The 18,295-nt window shown below is 39.3% G+C and overlaps 3 protein-coding genes across 5 annotated transcripts in view; 1 reads left to right on the forward strand and 2 right to left on the reverse strand.

Moving 5' to 3' along the window:
• The window catches only part of tfeb (transcription factor EB), a 31,405-nt gene extending 26,753 nt beyond the window's left edge, over positions 1-4,652 (reverse strand). The window contains exon 1 of the mRNA XM_077573989.1: positions 4,431-4,652. The gene's annotated coding sequence lies outside the window, so the exon portion shown is untranslated. The remainder of the gene's footprint in view (positions 1-4,430) is intronic.
• Positions 4,653-5,423: 771 nt separating this feature from the next.
• Positions 5,424-9,547, reverse strand: tmem183a (transmembrane protein 183A). Of its 2 annotated transcripts, none has more exons than XM_077574322.1 (8): positions 9,317-9,547; positions 8,812-8,901; positions 8,560-8,730; positions 8,334-8,484; positions 7,954-8,134; positions 6,907-6,987; positions 6,681-6,833; positions 5,424-6,579 (listed from the first exon to the last, which is right to left on the reverse strand). In XM_077574322.1, the coding sequence occupies exons 1-8, from the start codon at positions 9,378-9,380 to the stop codon at positions 6,400-6,402; spliced, it is 1,071 nt and encodes a 356-aa protein (XP_077430448.1). In that variant the 5' UTR covers positions 9,381-9,547; the 3' UTR covers positions 5,424-6,399. The 2 variants fall into 2 exon arrangements, with proteins under 2 accessions (XP_077430448.1, XP_077430447.1); XM_077574321.1 differs by having other exon boundaries at positions 6,681-6,836; positions 9,317-9,546.
• A 1,696-nt stretch (positions 9,548-11,243) lies between these two features.
• ppfia4 (PTPRF interacting protein alpha 4) overlaps positions 11,244-18,295 on the forward strand; it is a 69,226-nt gene continuing 62,174 nt past the window's right edge. For both annotated transcript variants that reach the window (XM_077573094.1, XM_077573093.1), the window contains exons 1-2: positions 11,244-11,571; positions 11,736-12,025. In XM_077573094.1, the coding sequence (XP_077429220.1) occupies positions 11,768-12,025 (258 nt within the window). In that variant the 5' untranslated portion in view covers positions 11,244-11,571; positions 11,736-11,767. The remainder of the gene's footprint in view (positions 11,572-11,735; positions 12,026-18,295) is intronic.

An 18,295-nucleotide genomic window follows, 5' to 3' on the forward strand; every position in this document is an offset into this window, starting at 1 on the left:
ATATATATATATATATATATATGATCACAGTTGTAAAACAAAACACTATCTCAAATAATTTTTCTACATTGAAACGAAAATCCATTTATCTGTTCCAGCCAACCTCCCCCCTACCCATTATTAAATAAATAAATAAAATGTGTTTTTAAATGAAAATGACTCTGTGATATTGTACTTTATGAAATCAAAGTTTAGATAGCACTAAAACCATGCCCAACCAACGCAAGATGTTAGCATACCAATGGCCTTTAGCATTGTTTGTTAGCATTAAGCTAAGTGGGCTTTTCTAAAGTCATAGCTATGTGGTAATTTTAAAACTTTGTTTTATATTTATTCGACAGTAAACTTCAGCTGGGAGTGCCATTAAATAGCTTGAAGCATCTTTTTTGATGACTTGCTCAATATTTGCTAAACTGCTGCTTATTGAGAAATGAGCTGAATTGAGTTCACTGCCACTAATACAGCAATTATCTCACGTTTGCACTCACAAGTCAAAGCACAAAATTGGCCGAATGATATCTCATATTTCGAAAAATTGTTCGTATCTCAAGGTAATGTATTAGGGACATTTCTCCGACTGACCAAAAATAGTCAAAGAAATTAAAAACTCAAATCTTCATATCATATTTGCTCAAATAATCAGCCAGGTATTTATTTGTACAAATGTTAGAAAACGATCCACAGACAGATTATTGATCCAATAATGTACACAAATGCCTCACAAAAGTGTTCTTTTTTTCTTTCCTTGGTTTATTTCCCTAGTGCAGAACAGTTGCAAAGTAATTCGTCCTCGCTCAAGCTTTTGACCCTGATAGACACGCCTGCCTAAATGTGATCGAAGCAGACAAGCAGGATTGCTCTATCTATTAGTATCTATTCAAATTTGCTGTGTATTTTATTAACCAATATATTTGTTTCTTTTTCAACCCAGTTTGGTTTGATTAGTCTAAACAAGTGCAGGCTTGGTGCGTGAGAAAAAAAGTTTAACTCAAATTTTAAGTGGGAGTGTTGATGGAAGTTTTAGGTTTTTTGTCTTCCGTCACATCATTTGGCTTTTTCTCCTTTCCAAAGTCTTTTTTTTTTGTTACTCATTTTTCCATTCCACTCCACTCAATTTATTTTGCTACTATTGTATCGAGACAAGCTGTACAGAGGCACCTAATTTTCAAAAGTAACTTCTTTCAGACTCTACTAAATAATTACCTTCTTCTGTGTCTTTGTATGGCCCAGGGACCGATGTCGGTCCACGGCTCGGTGTTTTGAGGACCGTTACTCTGATAAAATAGCAAAATGAAAAACAGCCCAATTTTTTAACCAACCCTCCTCCATGTGCTCTTTGGGATCCAACACAATTGGAGTAAATAATGACGTAATAATAATTCCATACTGTATTTAGTGAATTTACTGGCGACATTGTCCTGAGCTATTTATGTAAAGGCACTGCAGCGCAGATCATCGGCTGCACCCGTTGATGGACATTTACGCTCCCTCAGCCAAGCAAACATCATCGTCAAGGACAAGGGTCAGCCCGGCAGTTAGCTGTTTGACCCGTTGCCCTCAGCAAGGAGCTGCAGGCATACAGCAAACGACAAACAGACTTTTTCCCTAAAAGCATCTACCACCTGGAATTGGGGTGATAAAGATAAAATAATTATAGAATCGCTTATTGTATTCATTAATCATGCCATCGATTGATCAAATACTTCTTTCATTGCAAAATTATTATTTTTTTCAATTAATGCTTATTAACAGATTTTTTTGTTTAGGTGGTATTATTTATGATTAAACAAAACCAAGTAAATAACTACTAAGATATTCAAGATATGATAAATAATTATTATATTTTGAATTGTTACTTATTTTGCATTTCGCAGAGTATAATTTGTTTTTATTGACTTTTCCAGAGTTATTTCTCAGTGTCCTTTAATTTAGTTTGTATTTATTTTATTCAAGTGCAGTACATTCTTATGTTTGAGGTGATATTTATGTAACTCACATGTTTGGAATAAGTGGGTCATTCAGTTTCTCATACCTACTGTTGATGACTATTGTTCTTTGTTTGAATAGTATCACTTAATCTTCTAACATTTCATACTAAAAAATAAAAGTATGCACCATTCCTGCTGATATTATACCGGACTGATATCGGTATCGGACAGTACTCTAGGCTGCTATGTCGGTATCATATTGGAAGTGAAAAAAGTTAGTCTAGTCTTATTTTGATGAAATACAAAAATAATCATTCTTAGGGGTGTGAATTGCCTCGTACCTGGCGATTTGATCCGTATCACAATTCGATTAATCATGATACGAATCTATAAGTCAATTATTGCGATTTTTTTTATTGAAAATACTAATCAGTAGTGATAAACAAATGAAGCTTCATGAAACACTTGTGGTATTGTTTGACTCCTCTAGATGGCATTCTTGATTTAAATGGGCCAGCTAGCTAGCTAGCTAAACAGCTAACCAGACAGACAGACAGACAGACAAATGAAGCACCTGTGATATTGTTTTGCTCCTCTAGATGGCACTCTTGGTTTAAAAGCTAACCTCAAGTAAGATGTTATGTTGAATATTTCCATCAAAAATTGATGTTTAAAAATCGATTTGGCCGCATATTGAATCGATACGAGAATTGTGCACGGTAATATCGTGATATATCGCCGAAACAATTTTTTAAAACACCCTTAATCATTCTGCTTTCATGAAGAGCTACAAGAGAGGGTGATATCAGAAGATTTGGACAATTTTTTTTGACTCTAAACGATTAATTAATTATCAAAACGGTTGTCAATTATGACGATCGATTAGTTTTGATTAATAGATTAACTGTGACACCTCTTGTTTATTTAAGAGGACAACACATATATTAAATAAAAAATGGTGTATATAACAGCAAAGGTCACTGTTTGAGGAATTACAGTAATTTAGTACCTAATATGAATTTAGTTTTAAGCTGGTCTAATGGATAGAATTCCTACAAAACAAGAGAAACCACTAATTATGTGAAAAAGTGACAGAGGCATATGATATTTTGAGAAGATTTGATCCCCCTCCCCTTTTTAAACAAAGCATTATGAACAGAAGCGCAATATGGGCACGTCTGAATTAAATTGATGTTCCCTGGGGCATAATTGTTCTGAGCAGAGCTGAACCAGCTCTTGTGCAAGCGCATTGGCAACTTTTGCCCGCAGGCCTTCAGTAAACAACAGACGGAAGTTTTAAAATCTAAGTTTCGCATTTGATCTTTTGCCACAAAGCATTACAGACAATGCATAAGTCACCAAAAAACACAACAATGCCGCAGTGGTCAACTGAAACGTCCCGAAAAACACAACTTACTGTAAATACAGATTTACTTACTACATATTTATTTATAGACAGGATATTCTTACTGCGCTCATCCATCCACCATTTCAGTGTAACAATCTAAATCCTCATTGTCAAATCTGTAATAAGACTTTTGTTCTAGTTTTAAACTATACGGGAGAAATCCATGATGTCATTGTTCTTGGAAACCGCAGAAGGAAAGAGCAAAAATGACATTTCCACGATGCCATTTAAACCATATACCATGTTCTCAAGAGTCGAGAATGGCTTTGATTTTCACAGTTACGGAGCATGGTCTAATGTCAGCACACATGAACTGTTGAAGGAGGGATGAAAGTTACACCATTTATGAGCAATACGGGAATGCATAAGAAATATAAACGATCCTTATTCATTGATTTAAAATAATAATAATCACATTTCATGTGAATGAAAACACTCACTTGCTATTTAAATCACACCACAAATGTATCACATTTCATTTTTGTATAGTGATAGCAACCAGCATGACAAACTGTATGTCCATTAATAATAAACACATGGTTCATGATTAAAGTCTGAGGGCAAAGAGGAGACCCAATGGCACCGTGCACAACTTACCGTAAGTTGCAAGTACTTGAGTAGGCAATATAGTTTATGTAGTCACAGCTTATACATAGCAACACAGCCCGAGGCTTAGGTGTTGTTACTGATACTGGGCTGGCTTCAGCTCAGAAATGGCAAGCGGCTGACTCTCAATGAGAGAGGAGGGCAAGTAGTGCATTTTCAAATCACAAAAAAAAAAAAAAATCTTTAAGAGCAGAGTCAAAATGACATTTCAACTTTTTTTTTTATATACTATGTTGACAATAACAGAGTATTACATTTTAAAAATATATTATAAATAGTTTTATGAAATGTACGATACTGATCAGAGCATCTTAAAGTTATTGAACGTGTCTGTCTTTTCTATGCAAATACAACACCGAAATGCAAACGCAAACCACATAAAAAATAAAATAAAAAATAAAGACGCACACAAATGTACATAAAATACGTTTTGACGCTGGTGTCGGTGTTGTTTTAAAAGTGAAGTGTTGGTGAAATGTCACACTTACCAGCACTGAAGGTCAGACAGAAAGAACGCAGTTAAGAGTAGCTTGGCGACAACTTCTCTGGTGCACTCCACAGAAAGGAAACAGAAACAACTTCAACCACACACACACACACAAAAAACCCTGCTGCGTTTTGTCAAATTAACGGCGCCCCGGAAAGATTATATATCTCGCCACTTCCACATGTTGCTACGCAGCGTGCAATGTTTTGACCGTCGAGCTTTGGTGGCCTCTGCGCGCGCCTACTGTCACCTGTGCCGTCACCAATGGCATCGTTCTTGCGGGCTTCTGGGTAATGTAGTTCTCGCCGAAAAGCAGCCGGAAATGACTATTATTAGACAGTGACGAAAGAATTGTTGTCTACGAAACGAGGGAACAGGTCAACCAGCTAGACCAAAAACAGAGACAAATTGGTTTATATTTAGCTTAAGTGCTTCCAGTGTTATATAATCATAACTTAGTATATATTATATTCTTCTATAGGACTTCATAATAACTACTATGAGCCTTGATAGGATAAATAATAAGATTCCCCTCAAAGCTTTTGTAACAGTGGACAGTACCATGTTGGACTCCAACCATGACTTATATCAGCTTGAATTGGTTTATGAAAAGTCTTAGTGGTCATTTTATAGACACAAAATTTTGGGGTCACCCTGACAATACAAGTGTGTGTAATAGTATAAATATGTACATGCACATTTCATTTATACAGTATGTAGTTTCAAAAAACATAGACAACCTCAAATTTTTCACTTTAGAGTGTTATATGTGCCACCATTTATGCCTACAATTATACAGACTCAATGCTCATGAATGGGAGGCTTTTTGGCAAAAGTTTTATGTTTTTACACCAGACTGCGCTGTACCTAATGTGTAAAGCACACACTGTACTGAAACAATTAGTTATGCCTAAATGCAAAATGTCAGAGAAATCAGATGTGCTTACAGTACCACGTGTTACCACAAGAGGGAAGAAAATACTGTACAATGCAGTCCTGTTTCCAAACAAAATATTGTATTAAAAATCAGCATGGCAATCAAAATGGGGCATTTTCCTTTTTATTAATTTCAAGATAATTAATAATTAGGGGGGGAAATAGTTGATCCCAACTAAAACACTCAACTGTCATCTACTACCAAATTTTGTCTCTACAAGTCTACACTGAGCATTATCAGATGAAGAGACACCATGTTTTTTTTGTTTGTTTTTTTAAAGCTGCAGAATAATTCAGATTGAATCATTTTTCTGAGGTAGCGCCTTCCCTCCAGTGCACATTATGATCAAGTATGTGATATGTATAATTCAACATTCAATACGCTAAACACAAGAGGATTACAGAGGTGGAAGGAAGAGACAAAGTTAACACTCCAAGTTTGTTTGTGTCTCCAAGATCAAGATATCAGACATAAATACTCTCACCGGCCACATCACATCATACATTATGAGCATGTCTCGAATTAAATAACCTAAGAACTAAAATATGGTTGGACAGATAAAACCAATCAATACATGTGGCTGGAAAGGAAATACTAATTCAATCAACATTGTTTTGAATGTGAGTAACTTCTGAAGTGCAAAACATGAGTGGTAGCCAAGTACCCATACATAAGAAATGCAATGATCCTCAAATTGTAGCGAGTTACATCTATTACAAAAATAAAAATTGACATAATTTAATTGCCACATTAAGTTTTCAGCCAAGAACCATACAGTGAAACATTTAACAAACAACAAAATGCTACTGGTTAAAGCCGATACTGGAGGGTGGTACTATCTTAAGTTATGTGTTGTGGTCTTCTACACTAACCAACAATTATTCTTCGATTTGAAGTGAGTTTTGGGAGGCCATTTTTATTTACAGATGAATGGTCAGTGCGTGTAGTCATGAGGTTCGAACAAATTCCTCTTGGGTGAGCAGCAAGATAATAGTCGGGATTCTGCTGTAGTAACAGAGCAAGCCTTTTATGTTTACTGTGACAAAGGGTACTGTGGATGCCACCAGTCCACAAGCTTCACACTGTGTACAGGATCCAGCAAAACCTGCGTCCCGCCATGATCGCCTCTTTTCCTCCCTCTCTGGATCGGCGAGTCCTGGAACACGAGACGAACGCGGTGATGGCGCATGTCTGTGCTGACGTTGATTGTGAACTACAACAACAGCAATAAATGTCGCGTTAGAGGTTTTAGTAGCTTTTGTAATGGCAACAGCAAAATCGAAACATTTCGGTAAGAGAGATTATCAGACAAACCAGGTTAAGTGTCATGCCCATGACCACAGGGGTGAAGATGAAGTTGAACGTTGATACTTGAAGCATGTAACAGTCCGAGTCCGAATTTCGGTGGACGTCTTCATACTGTTTAGGCTCGTGCAAGGGCTTTGCACGGCCGTTCTTAGTGTTTCCCTGCTAGGGAGCAACAATGATGATTAACTACTGTTGAGCATCGGTGTAGATGTTTTTAGACAAAGCTCATTACCTGTTTTAAAAACTTGAAGTTGAACTCCCACAATGCTTCTGGTCGAGTCCCGGTCACCTTTTTTACCCAGAACAATAAACACTGCAGATGATAACAAAAACAAATATTCACTCCAATGAGATACTGTAGATGCTAAACGTTGCTGTCCCTTCCACAGTGGAAACTGTAAAGATGAAAGTGTCTTAAGTAGAATAATTAAAAAAAATAATTAAAAAAAAATTGTCAGGGATACACCTTGTCTTGCGAGACCTCAACTTCAGCTCAGCTAGTCCCTGAGCCAGTGATGGCAACAAGGAGAAATATGACTCGAACCATACAAATTGAAATGTAACAATGTGATTAAAGGTTCATGACCCTAACCCGGGGGTTAAAGCAACCTCAAACAGATTAATCCCCGGGAGTTAAAGGGTCCTAGGATAGATTATACCCCCCAAATATTCAGCAATTAATTATCTGCCCCCCCCCCCCCAAAAAAAATACTTTTTTTTCTACACCACTCTAGACGTTCTACAGGTGTGTTATTTGTCTATTGTATCTATAAAGGAAGGGTTATGGTTTTGGGGGTAGAGGGGGTAATTTGGCCTAGAGGGGTATAATATGTCCTAGGACACTTTAACCCCCGGGTTAAAGCGTCAAGGGGGTTAATCTGTCCTGTTACACCTGCTACAGTTAATACAATATGATGACAACTGACAATATATTATTTCTATCATTAATAAATGCTTGTCATATTATTAACTGTAGTTAACTTCTTTTTATACAATTGTAGAGAGCTAACAATATTAAATGGTTTACGATGGCAACAATTTAAGAATCCGTTTTTGACGAATTATTTTAATTTCCATGATTTCCTATCATTAAAAATGTTTTACAATCCTAACAAATAAGAGGTTGACCAGCATTCTGCCAAGGATGGGGGTCCACTTTCTACTGTACATCAATTCAATCTAGTAAAAAACAACCAATCAAACTATAAACAGAAATAGTAAAAATTAGCAGAAAAAAAATCTTAATACTGCCTGAGAGCAAACTGACATGGTAATTTACCTTAGAATTGAGCAAAGTTGTAGGTGTAGATTCCGGCAGGGCTGGAATTTTGGACACACGTGAGCTGAACGGTTCGTACAAATGGAAGAGGGAGCGAATCACACGGGCCCTGAGACTGCACATTCTGCCAATGCAATCAGGCTGGAGACGAAATGGCAGGTCAACATCCATCCGGTAATGTCTTTAAATGAAATAAATTATAGGAGGGTGGATATCAGGTATGTTATACTTGAGCCCCAACGCTACACATCTGATACTCTGGAAACACTGCCAGATAATTTGATCAACCTAAATGCAATCTAATCATTTAAAAAAATAACAATCAGAGACTTCAAAAGGTGAATGTGCGCTATAAAGTCGATGGGATTAAACTAGCACACCTTCTGTATAGCCTGGTCCAAAAAACTGCAGTGCATGTGACCATCCATGCATTCCTACAGATTAGTGAGAATCTGCATACGTCTTCAGGTCGAATATAGGAGGAAAGCACAAGCCAGATGTCTACTGGATACTCGTGCCCATCACTGCTCTCTGGAAGTACACAAACTGCGTGAATAAAACAAACCTGCTTCTCACTTTTTCTTCCCCCACACAGTAATATCATACCCTTTCTCCTTTTGCTCTTCTTCTTATGGATCACTTTAGTTTCACTGTCATCATCTTCCTCTGCGTCTGGGTCATCACTGTTGTCCAAGCTATCTATTTTGATGGTACCAGCAGACGAAAGGACTTCTTCTACAGTACCATGAGATGCTTCCAGCCCACACAGTAATTTCACTGAATGATAAAGTGCTTAAACTTATCAGTTCAGATGCAAAAGTTTGGAAAAAATGTGTGCATCAGTTAGTGTATAATTACCTTCTTTTTCGACTGCATTTGCAACAGCCTTTTTCACCCTACCAGACTTCACAACGGCCGGATCAGCGTCAGCATAATCAGCCACAGTCACTGAGGAGGCACAACAACAAAAAATGCATAGTCATGCCGCATATTTCTTTAAGATAACATGCACAAGACCTCTTGGTTATAGTTCACCTGTGAGCCACTAATGCTCTAATCCTGTATTGAAGAGAGAATGGTAACTTTAATTTATAAATAATAAAGTGTATATAACTGATAATCACCGACTGATACTGTTAGAACTTACAGGCATGTATGACTCTTACACCATGCTATTTGTCCAACTTTCAAAAACAACAACTCACGTTAGTATCGATGCAATGCACACACTGAAAATTGTGCATAACTTGTCAGGATAACCTAATATTCGGATGTATTGAAGTAAACAAGCCCATCATTATTTCTGAAACACAGTTGAGGCAGAGGTCGAGCCAGCTTGTTGGCTATAATGGAAAAGACCTACCTGATTCCGAGCAAACGTCCCCAGCCCTAAATTTCAGCCGTTTTCTGTTCCCTTTCTTGGGCATGTCGATACTAATGTTCTGTGGACGCTTAACGTGGCTGTGAATCCAGCCATGGCTCTATGGCAAGCTGGAACAGAGAAAAAGAAAAAAGAATGAGAGAGATATTGAAAATAGCCCCGCCAGGATCTTCAGCCATCATGGAATGACGAAACTTTCGTCACGAAAGACGGCAAGTATCGCGAGAGTACAGTTGCCTCACTCAGGATGCAGTGCCGCTTTGCTGACATCTATCGGCGAAATACAGCTTAAACGTTATTTATTTAAAGTCAAAGTTATTATCAATTATCTATGCTTATTTCATTTATTTCATTAACTTTATTTATTTATTTATTTATTTTGGACGTAGCGCGATGACCGACTGGTCAGCACATCCGGGCCTGAAATAAAAAAAACATGCAGGGTTGCCCCTGAAAATAGAAGCGCTTGCAGAAGATTTATGGAAATAAAGTGTTTTATATTGATACATATCTTTTTCCTAACTTGTTGCTTGATGAATTGGCTTGCATGTGCAACAATAAAACCGATTGTAGCTATAGTCTACTTTTGTGCCACCCCTGCTGTGACAAAATTTTCCATAGCAGCCATTTTAGAATGGCTGTAGCTTGTATATCAGTCCTTCTCAATATTTTTTTTGTTACAAGGAAGAAGAAAACATTTATTGTCCCCCACCCCCAACTCTACGCTACGACTATAAATAGTATAATTTGTCTATAAAGATAAATAAACAAAATAAGTAGGCCCTATGCCTTTTGTAAGTCTGCTAATACTCCTTGCGTATTCTCTGACAATGAAAGTGCCACTGCCAACTACTGTAATGGATGTGCAATTGCACAAGATTCTAGTGAGGTAAAAAAATAAAAAATAATTAAAAGGACCCTTCCACCACCGCCTCACCCTCGCTGGCCCTGCCTCCTTTGAGGAGTAGGCTACTGTTTATCAAAGTGTTAGACAATGGAATAATTATAACATGTCTGCTTGTTTAATAGTTGTACTGGGTTCAAATCTCAGCTCCTGCCCTTCCTGCATGTATGTTTTCCAGGTATAGAAGGCCTACTGGCTTTCTCTGACATTCCAAAAGAACTCAAATTAGGTTAATTGATTACTCTAAATTCACCATATGTGAATGTGAGGGAATGTTTATCTCAATTATCTGTTTATGTGTAATTGGCTGAAGACCAGTACCAACTGCCTCATGCCCAGACTGCTGGGAAAGGCTCCAGCTCGACCCTCGTGAAGATAAGCAGAAGAGCAAAGGAATGGATGTATTGATGGATGAAATTGCTAACAATGTCATTTATTAGGGTTCCATTCCATTTAAGTTTAAGACAGTCAGGCCCTTGCTATTACACAATAAATACTTTATACAACTTTAGCCTAAAGGAGCTGTTTTTATTGTATTTTATGGTTGGTTGGTGAGGTTATTGACATTTTCCCACAACACTGTACAGCATTCGAAGTATGGCACACGTTAGAGCCGTTAAAACCAAAATAGACTTGCAATATCATCCTTTTATGACTTCCATTACAAACGCATGACATGATCTCATTTTCATTGAATATCCTGCAGGGAGCGCTGTGCATCCAAGTGTGCAATCATGCACAGTAATAATGAGCGTGTGTGGTGATGATGGAGCTACTGGGACATAGTCATGCAACTAGCGCTGCACAAGTATTCGTTCATGGTTCACCCATGAAACAAGAAACAGACGACCAACTTGACCTTGTAAGTGCACATCATGTACGGTAGCCGTGTTAAGTGTAAGTGAGGATTGTGTGTGTGTGGGGGGGGGGGGGTCTTGCGTGCGCGTGTGTGTTTGGTGGGAGGGGATGGAAGCAGAGGAGGCGGGTGAAGATAAGACTCTCTCTCACACGCACACACACGCACACGACAACACACATACATACACACACACATTGACTGGCTCCTAGAGCGGATCAGACGTTCTGTCACGGATCTATTCTAGTATTTTGGAATTGTTACGTACTATGATCTCCGCCTTGCTCGTGGACACCGCCCCTCCGAGCGGTCGCGCGCCTGAGCTGTCAATCACGTCACGCCGGGTTTGGTACATGTGAGCGAGGGAGTGCATGGCGAGCCGGCTAGGGCGGTTCTGCACACGGGGAGAAACGACGGTGGTTAACAAGGATGAAAGGTCGACAGCTATTATAGCATCATTTCGATCACCCTGAATAGGTAAGATGATCGATGCACTATATGGAGGAACACACTTGGCGCGTAAGGCACGCCGTCCACAAATGCATGCTGTTCCTTTTATTTTGCTCGTGGTCTCCAATCAGTTTAAATGCATACAGTAGGTTAGTTTATATGTAGCACACGAACCCGTCTTGAACCGACAGATCGCGTCGCCCCTACATCCAGCGCAGCAGAGATGATGTGCGAGGTGATGCCGACCATCAGCGAAGGGGACTCGGCCGGTCCCCCAAGAGGAGCCGGCAGCGTCCCGAATGGCTCTGAGCAGGAGGCCAACTTCGAGCAGCTGATGGTCAACATGCTGGACGAGAGGGACAAGCTACTCGAGTCCCTCAGGGAGACCCAGGAGACCCTCATCCAGTCGCAGACCAAACTGCAGGGGGCGCTGCACGAGAGGGATGTACTGCAACGTCAGATCAACGCAGCCCTGCCGCAGGTGAGGAGCAGCCGGTCTCAGGAGGGGCTCAATAAATTTATATCAAGCTATTCATTGGTACTCTGTGATAGCCTGGCTAGGCAGCTGTCACTGGGGAACTGGGGTTGGTGAATTTAGGAGCTACTGTTGGGTTCTCATTGGCAGTCTTGTGAAAAAAGAGTATCTTGGTTGCCTTGTTTCTAAAGGATTCCGAGAATCACTTGGAGCGAGTGATCTTCAAGTTGTATGAAAATAGGTCAGAGTAAATGAATGGAGTCCTTCCACACTGACTTTGCAAGAGTTGACTTCCCTCCAGTGACCAGTGACCACCCAGGACAGTGACTATGCGGATGTTTGGCATACATATTGAAATCGAAAATGTAGCTCATCATAGCTAAATATGTAGCACACCATAGCTAAATATTTACTAGTACTACTAGGTATTGGCGAACACACATCCCATTCTCATGATTCCACGAGAGTACAAAGTTAGTAAAATGACAAGCCCCATCACGAAGGCAGATGCGATGTTTTCTTGTACAGTATATTGGAGTAAAACGCTAACATTTAATTTAATATAAAACAGAAGCCTAACACTGTCCAATATTTATAAAGGATGTACTGACCATGGCGAGGCAACCCTGTTGAACAATATGCAACATGTAACAATGGACAGAAGTATGCATGGCAGGTCAGTAGTGACCAAGAGCTTTTCCTCCCTCGAGAAACGGCTTCATCGCTGTATATGTGATATGTGAATGAACTACTGCATTGCTCTTTCCCTCATACTATTGTGATTGTGACATACTCAATGTGAAATGGGTAGGATGATTTTGCTACTTTTTGCAGTGGTATAGAACTATGTTGTATTATAGTGACTACTGTGGGAAATGTTGGCATACTCAAAATGGCTCTATTTATAAGTAACAGCTCAGTGTAGTAGTAGACAGTGCATCTGCACCGTGGAACAAATTTGGGAGCACCCTGATTTTTGGAAATGAGCCCAGAAAATTGACAATTGGGTGACAGACAGTCGGTCTAAACTTACCGCTGCTCAGCTATGTCGAAATAATAGCGGAGTTGGTCTAATGCAATTTTGGTGAATTTGATCAAGGCACAAGCAGACAATATGTGATGGATGTCAGCGTATTTCATTCATAAATATGTGAAGAGTGGGCATCAAACCTTCTGAATTATTTTATAATATATTGGATATCATCTCACTGTGCAACACAGCTATGGGCGGAAGGGGGCATAGAACTCTTCTTCCACCACGTCGAGACGCTAGTGTAAGGAAATTAAATGAGCTGCTTTGATTGGCCATGATTGAAGTTGGATCATGTGACCACTCCTATAACGGCGTAGCCCTCCCTCATGCAGATCTACCGACCTGAGCTCATCTGCGAAATTCCCAAATTCGGATCTACTGGTAGCCTGTCTCCGTGCAGAGATGTGCCGCAAACTGCGCCGGATTTACGGCGTTCACAAAAATAGAAACCAGAGAGTTACATGTGGAAGTTCAGGATGATGCAGTACAGTTCTACACCACTGTAAACTGCAACCACAATGATGAACAAGGTGAATTAATACCACCCTGACAGTGTCAATCAAAATTGAACATTATCATCTTTGCTAAGGTAAGCTGAATTAGACGTCAGTATACCCTGGCATGAGGTTATAACGTTGTTAATAATGTGGCTTTTTGGTGTATGGCGATTCTCTCTTAAATTGTAATTTTTGCGAGTTTAAGTTTACAATTCAGGTCTTCAACTGAAAAGGTTTGGAAAATATTGCAGAAACGATCTTTCTCAGTAAGAGCCTTACAGAACAGAAAACGGGCAAATAAAGGTTATTGAAAGTACAATAATGTCTACCAATGAGACCAAATAGCTTACTTGTAATATGTCAGATAAATCATCTGAAGGCAGTAATTAAGCAGTGAAAATCAGTTTCCCTGCCTGTGAGTTACTTCTTGTGATGTTTCAGATGTAGGTCGTGACTGGCATCATGTTGCCTCCTTAATGGGTTGTTGTTTTTTTCAGCCCTTGATCTTGATCAGCCATGCTTGACTAACAAGAAATATGGAAAAAGTGGGCTTGTGACTATCAGGGTCTGGCCCACATTTTGCTTGGAAACCCGGCAGGGAAAAGCCCAAGGCCTACCTTATCATTAATGTGATTGAAACAGCCTCACGTGGTGACCTGCTTGCTCCTCAGGGCCGTTCATGTGCTTATGTTGACCTGGAATATCTCTGACGATAGCCCGTGAGTGTGTTTGAGAGAAGGAGAGCTGTATAAGCGATGCTGCAGCCACCTAGCATGGCGACAATGAGGCCCCAGCACATTAATACTGTGTTATCCTCTCCGACCCTCAGGTCTAAATGTGCGGCGTGATGTCACACCGAGCATGATGGTGTACTGCGTCTGAGTGTGTGTGTGTGTGTGTGTGTGCGTGTGTGTGTGTGTGTGTGTGTGCGTGTGTGTGTGTGTGTGTGTGTGTGTGAAAGGGCGAGAGAGAGAGTGAGAGAGAACCATGCTGGAGACGACAGCATCGCTGCAGTCGCTTGTGGGAGAAACATGGCTGCTTGCTAGTGTACATCGCCCTGGGCTGCTTGCTTCCACACATGCACTTATGTGTGAGTGTGTGTGCGAGAGAGAGAGATAGATAGAGAGAGAGAGAGAGAGAGAGAGAGAGAGAGAGAGTGTCATGCCTGTTTTCTAATCCTGCTTGAGCGTAATATGTAATTGTAGCAATAATGCAAGTATTAGTTATACTGTCATACACCTCAGGGACATTACACACACATTACGACTGGCATGCTTGGTTATAAGCTGACTGTGCACACACACTTGAAAACCAGGTCTTTCACATAGAGCCGGTGCAATGGGCCAGTCCAGTTTCTCAAACTCAGGTTCAGAAGAAAAAAATGGGTCATGACTCAAGGGTCACTTTTTATTGGATTGTTGGTTGGTTGAGTGAAATGCTGTAGGAAGCTTTTCTATTGATCATCAAGCAATGAAACACTTGCTTGGTAAAGGGATTTTTGATCTATGTTTGATGATGAATTGTGTTCTTTCTAATTAGTATATGTACATGTTGTGGCAATGTGGCATGAAATGGTTTCTTACATTTTGGTTGCGTGAGGAACCAAATTCAAGGTCCTGAGCTTCACTGTAAAACAAAGCAAAAAACAAAAAAAATATGTTTAAACAAAACGGTTAATTTCCGACAGCTGGGGCAACAACAATAAAATACAGTGAAATGACAGAAACTTATTCTTAGTTAATTCTCATAAAAATACCGATCCCCCCTCCCAGACCCACACAGTTAAAATACAGTTTGCAGTTGTAATTTCAACAAGATTTTTGCCTTATTTTCTGGTTGTTTTTAATATTTATTTAGAAACATTTTCACATTTTCCAACAATTAAATTACCTAGAAATATAGTAGGGTAAATGTTGTTAGATATCCTTTCAAAATAACAAAATAAATACGGAACAGAAATACGTGTTTCCACAGTTACAGTGATTTCATGTTATTTTACATTCAGTACATAAGATCACAGTCTATTTTTGAAAGTGAAATGATATATTTAAAAAAAAAACATAGGAAAAATCTGTAAAATAAAATAAACAATGACAGTTAATTTAGTTTTTTTTTACAGTGTGGAAAAATATCTTAAACCCTACAATGAACAATAGGTGATATGAACATATTTTGGAATTCATTCCAGGTTTGCTGTGCTCTCTTGAAGAATGGGGGAACCCTGCCCTTGACACGTTTAAAAAGTGTAAGAAAGAGAACCGAATCATAGCTTTGGATGCACTGAATTATTAGAGCAGTGTTGTGCTCTTTGCTGTAGCCAGCAATGCTGTGTAGCCCTCCGGTCGGAAGTGTCTCAATGTGTTTTTCCTCTTCTATATTCAGTTCCTTCTGTTCTTAAGGTGGTGTAGCTTATGCATGAGTATTAACATGGCAGGACAACATTGTTATTCCTCAAACCAAACACTACGTCCTCTGCTGATTTTACCTAACAAACATTTGTCTTCTAACATGCATCATCTACACATACAGCATCTGTATGTGTGCGTGTGTGTGTATGTGTGTGTGTGTATTTGTGTGTGTGTGTGTGTGTGCTCTGACAGTTCTGGGCCAGTGTGCCCCCAAAAAGTCAGGAAACATTGAAGACAGAACAATACACAGGCACAAAAACATAGCGGACAAAAATATATTGTTAAATCAATACCTCTCTGATGGTGTTTATCAAAACTGAGCGTATTGTTTTGTGAAGGCTAAATTTGTCACAAAGCTCTCAATAAATTTGGCACCTCATATCTGCTGACTTAATTCAACTGTGGTCACTACACACAGATATCTCAACTTGATTGTTGTTTTCAAAAAGGGAGGAGAATGTCTTTGTGAGGAAATACTAATAGTACTACCGGACACAATTTTATGCCACAAAAATACTAACTTTTACACATTGTATATTTTTTAAGAAATGTACAAAGGGGAAGTCAACTCCCAAATTTTCTTTAAAAAAAATAACATGTTCTAAACACAGTATTGATTCTGATTAATATTTGTGGAATATTAAGCAGCAAAATCTACCTATTTTTATCCATCTCAGGAGGCGGCCATTTTGGCACTTGCCGTTGACTGCAAATTACAACACAGAGCCGTAATTGGTCGTTACATGAGCCCTGAGCAAATGCGATGTCAAGTAGCAAAATGGCCACCAACTGAGATGGATAAAAATGGATTGGATTTTGCTGTTTAAAGGGACTATGTGCATTATTTAGTGCCATCTAGTGGTCAATTAATACTTCATTCATTTGCGAAAAAAAAGTAAAAGTGTATTCTGTCACATCAACGTGCAATTATATGCGCATGTAGGTCTAGTAACTGCTAGTTATATTTAGGTTGCGCTGCGCCTTACAGAAGACTGACATGTTTCACCGCCATCTTTTTGGTACGGATACCCGAAGGGAGAAGAACTTCATCAATGTAGTTAGCCTCTAGTGGTAGTTGCAGCTCGTGTCGGACCCAATGGGTCGACCACCGCTTACCTTCCACAGCTGAGTCCCATTATTCGGGCTCCCGCCGCTTGTCTCCCTCTGCTTTAATCTCGCTAGCTTTTGCTAGCTTCTCCCGCTAGTCGCTCTTGCAGGATGGTTGTTTTAAAGTGTTTTATCAATAAAGTTGAATTGAGTTCAATTGAATTCATTCATCCATCTATCCAGTCACCCTTTTTCTATAAGGTGAATAGTATACAGCTTGTCCCCATTCGGATCACATCTTAATTTACTTTTGGGCAAGATAGGTACACCCTGAACACAGGGAACAGGCTGATAAAGCTAGCCAATTGCAATTAAGCTAGCATGCTTATTCAGTGAGAATATACCAGATCCTCACAAGAACGGCAGTGCAAGCCAAGATCAAACCCGAAACTGCAGACATACTAACCATTAGTTCCGCGTGCCTCATTGAGTTATTCATTCTTCAAGATGGTACGCAAGCTAGACAAAATCCTGCTCTCTTGAGATGAGACTATTGCCATTACTATAATGTTTCCTGGCTCAGACAGGTAAAAGTCACTTAGTTTGTTTTGCTCCTCCATCAAGTTGGAAGTATTGCCATTTAAACTGAAAATATTTTTGAGAAACAAACCAACTGGTGTTCCTGCTAAGATTGAGGTTGGCGCCCTTGCTCCGACTGCGCTCATGTTTAATTTGTCCTTCATTCCGCTCTCAGATACTCATTACTCACCTGCATCTGTCATGATGCCAATTGTGACTCAAATGATCAAATATGTCCACAGACAGATTTATTATTAAGTGGCACATCAGTGCAACAATAAATTTTCCATTTATTCATCCTATCAACAACTGCTATACCGAAAACTTCAAACTCATGCCCTCATGCCCTCACTTTTCAGATCGTTTGCGCAACATTGTTTTTAACTAAAAGATTCAGTATTTTGGTATGTTGTTTCCTTGGCAACAACATTTTGAGCCTGGAAACATTTGAAAACAAGACTATTACCATTCCTGTGCTGAAAAAGATTAACAGTTGAAAAGGAACACTCACTTTTGTGAACGGTGAATGGTGAATCTTCTCACGTTGTCGTCTAATTTTTATTTTTTACTAGATTGTTGTCATTTCAATATTCTTTTAATTACCTTGGGCTCCTTCCTACCCAAGCCATTAAAAGTGGTGCAAAAAATGTACACTGTCACTGATATGTGTGCTGAATTGACATTTTCATAAACCCCACAATGGGAGGTAGAC

The sequence above is a fragment of the Vanacampus margaritifer genome, chromosome 8 (genome assembly GCF_051991255.1).
Source record: "Vanacampus margaritifer isolate UIUO_Vmar chromosome 8, RoL_Vmar_1.0, whole genome shotgun sequence".
Classification (NCBI taxonomy): Eukaryota; Metazoa; Chordata; class Actinopteri; order Syngnathiformes; family Syngnathidae; genus Vanacampus; species Vanacampus margaritifer.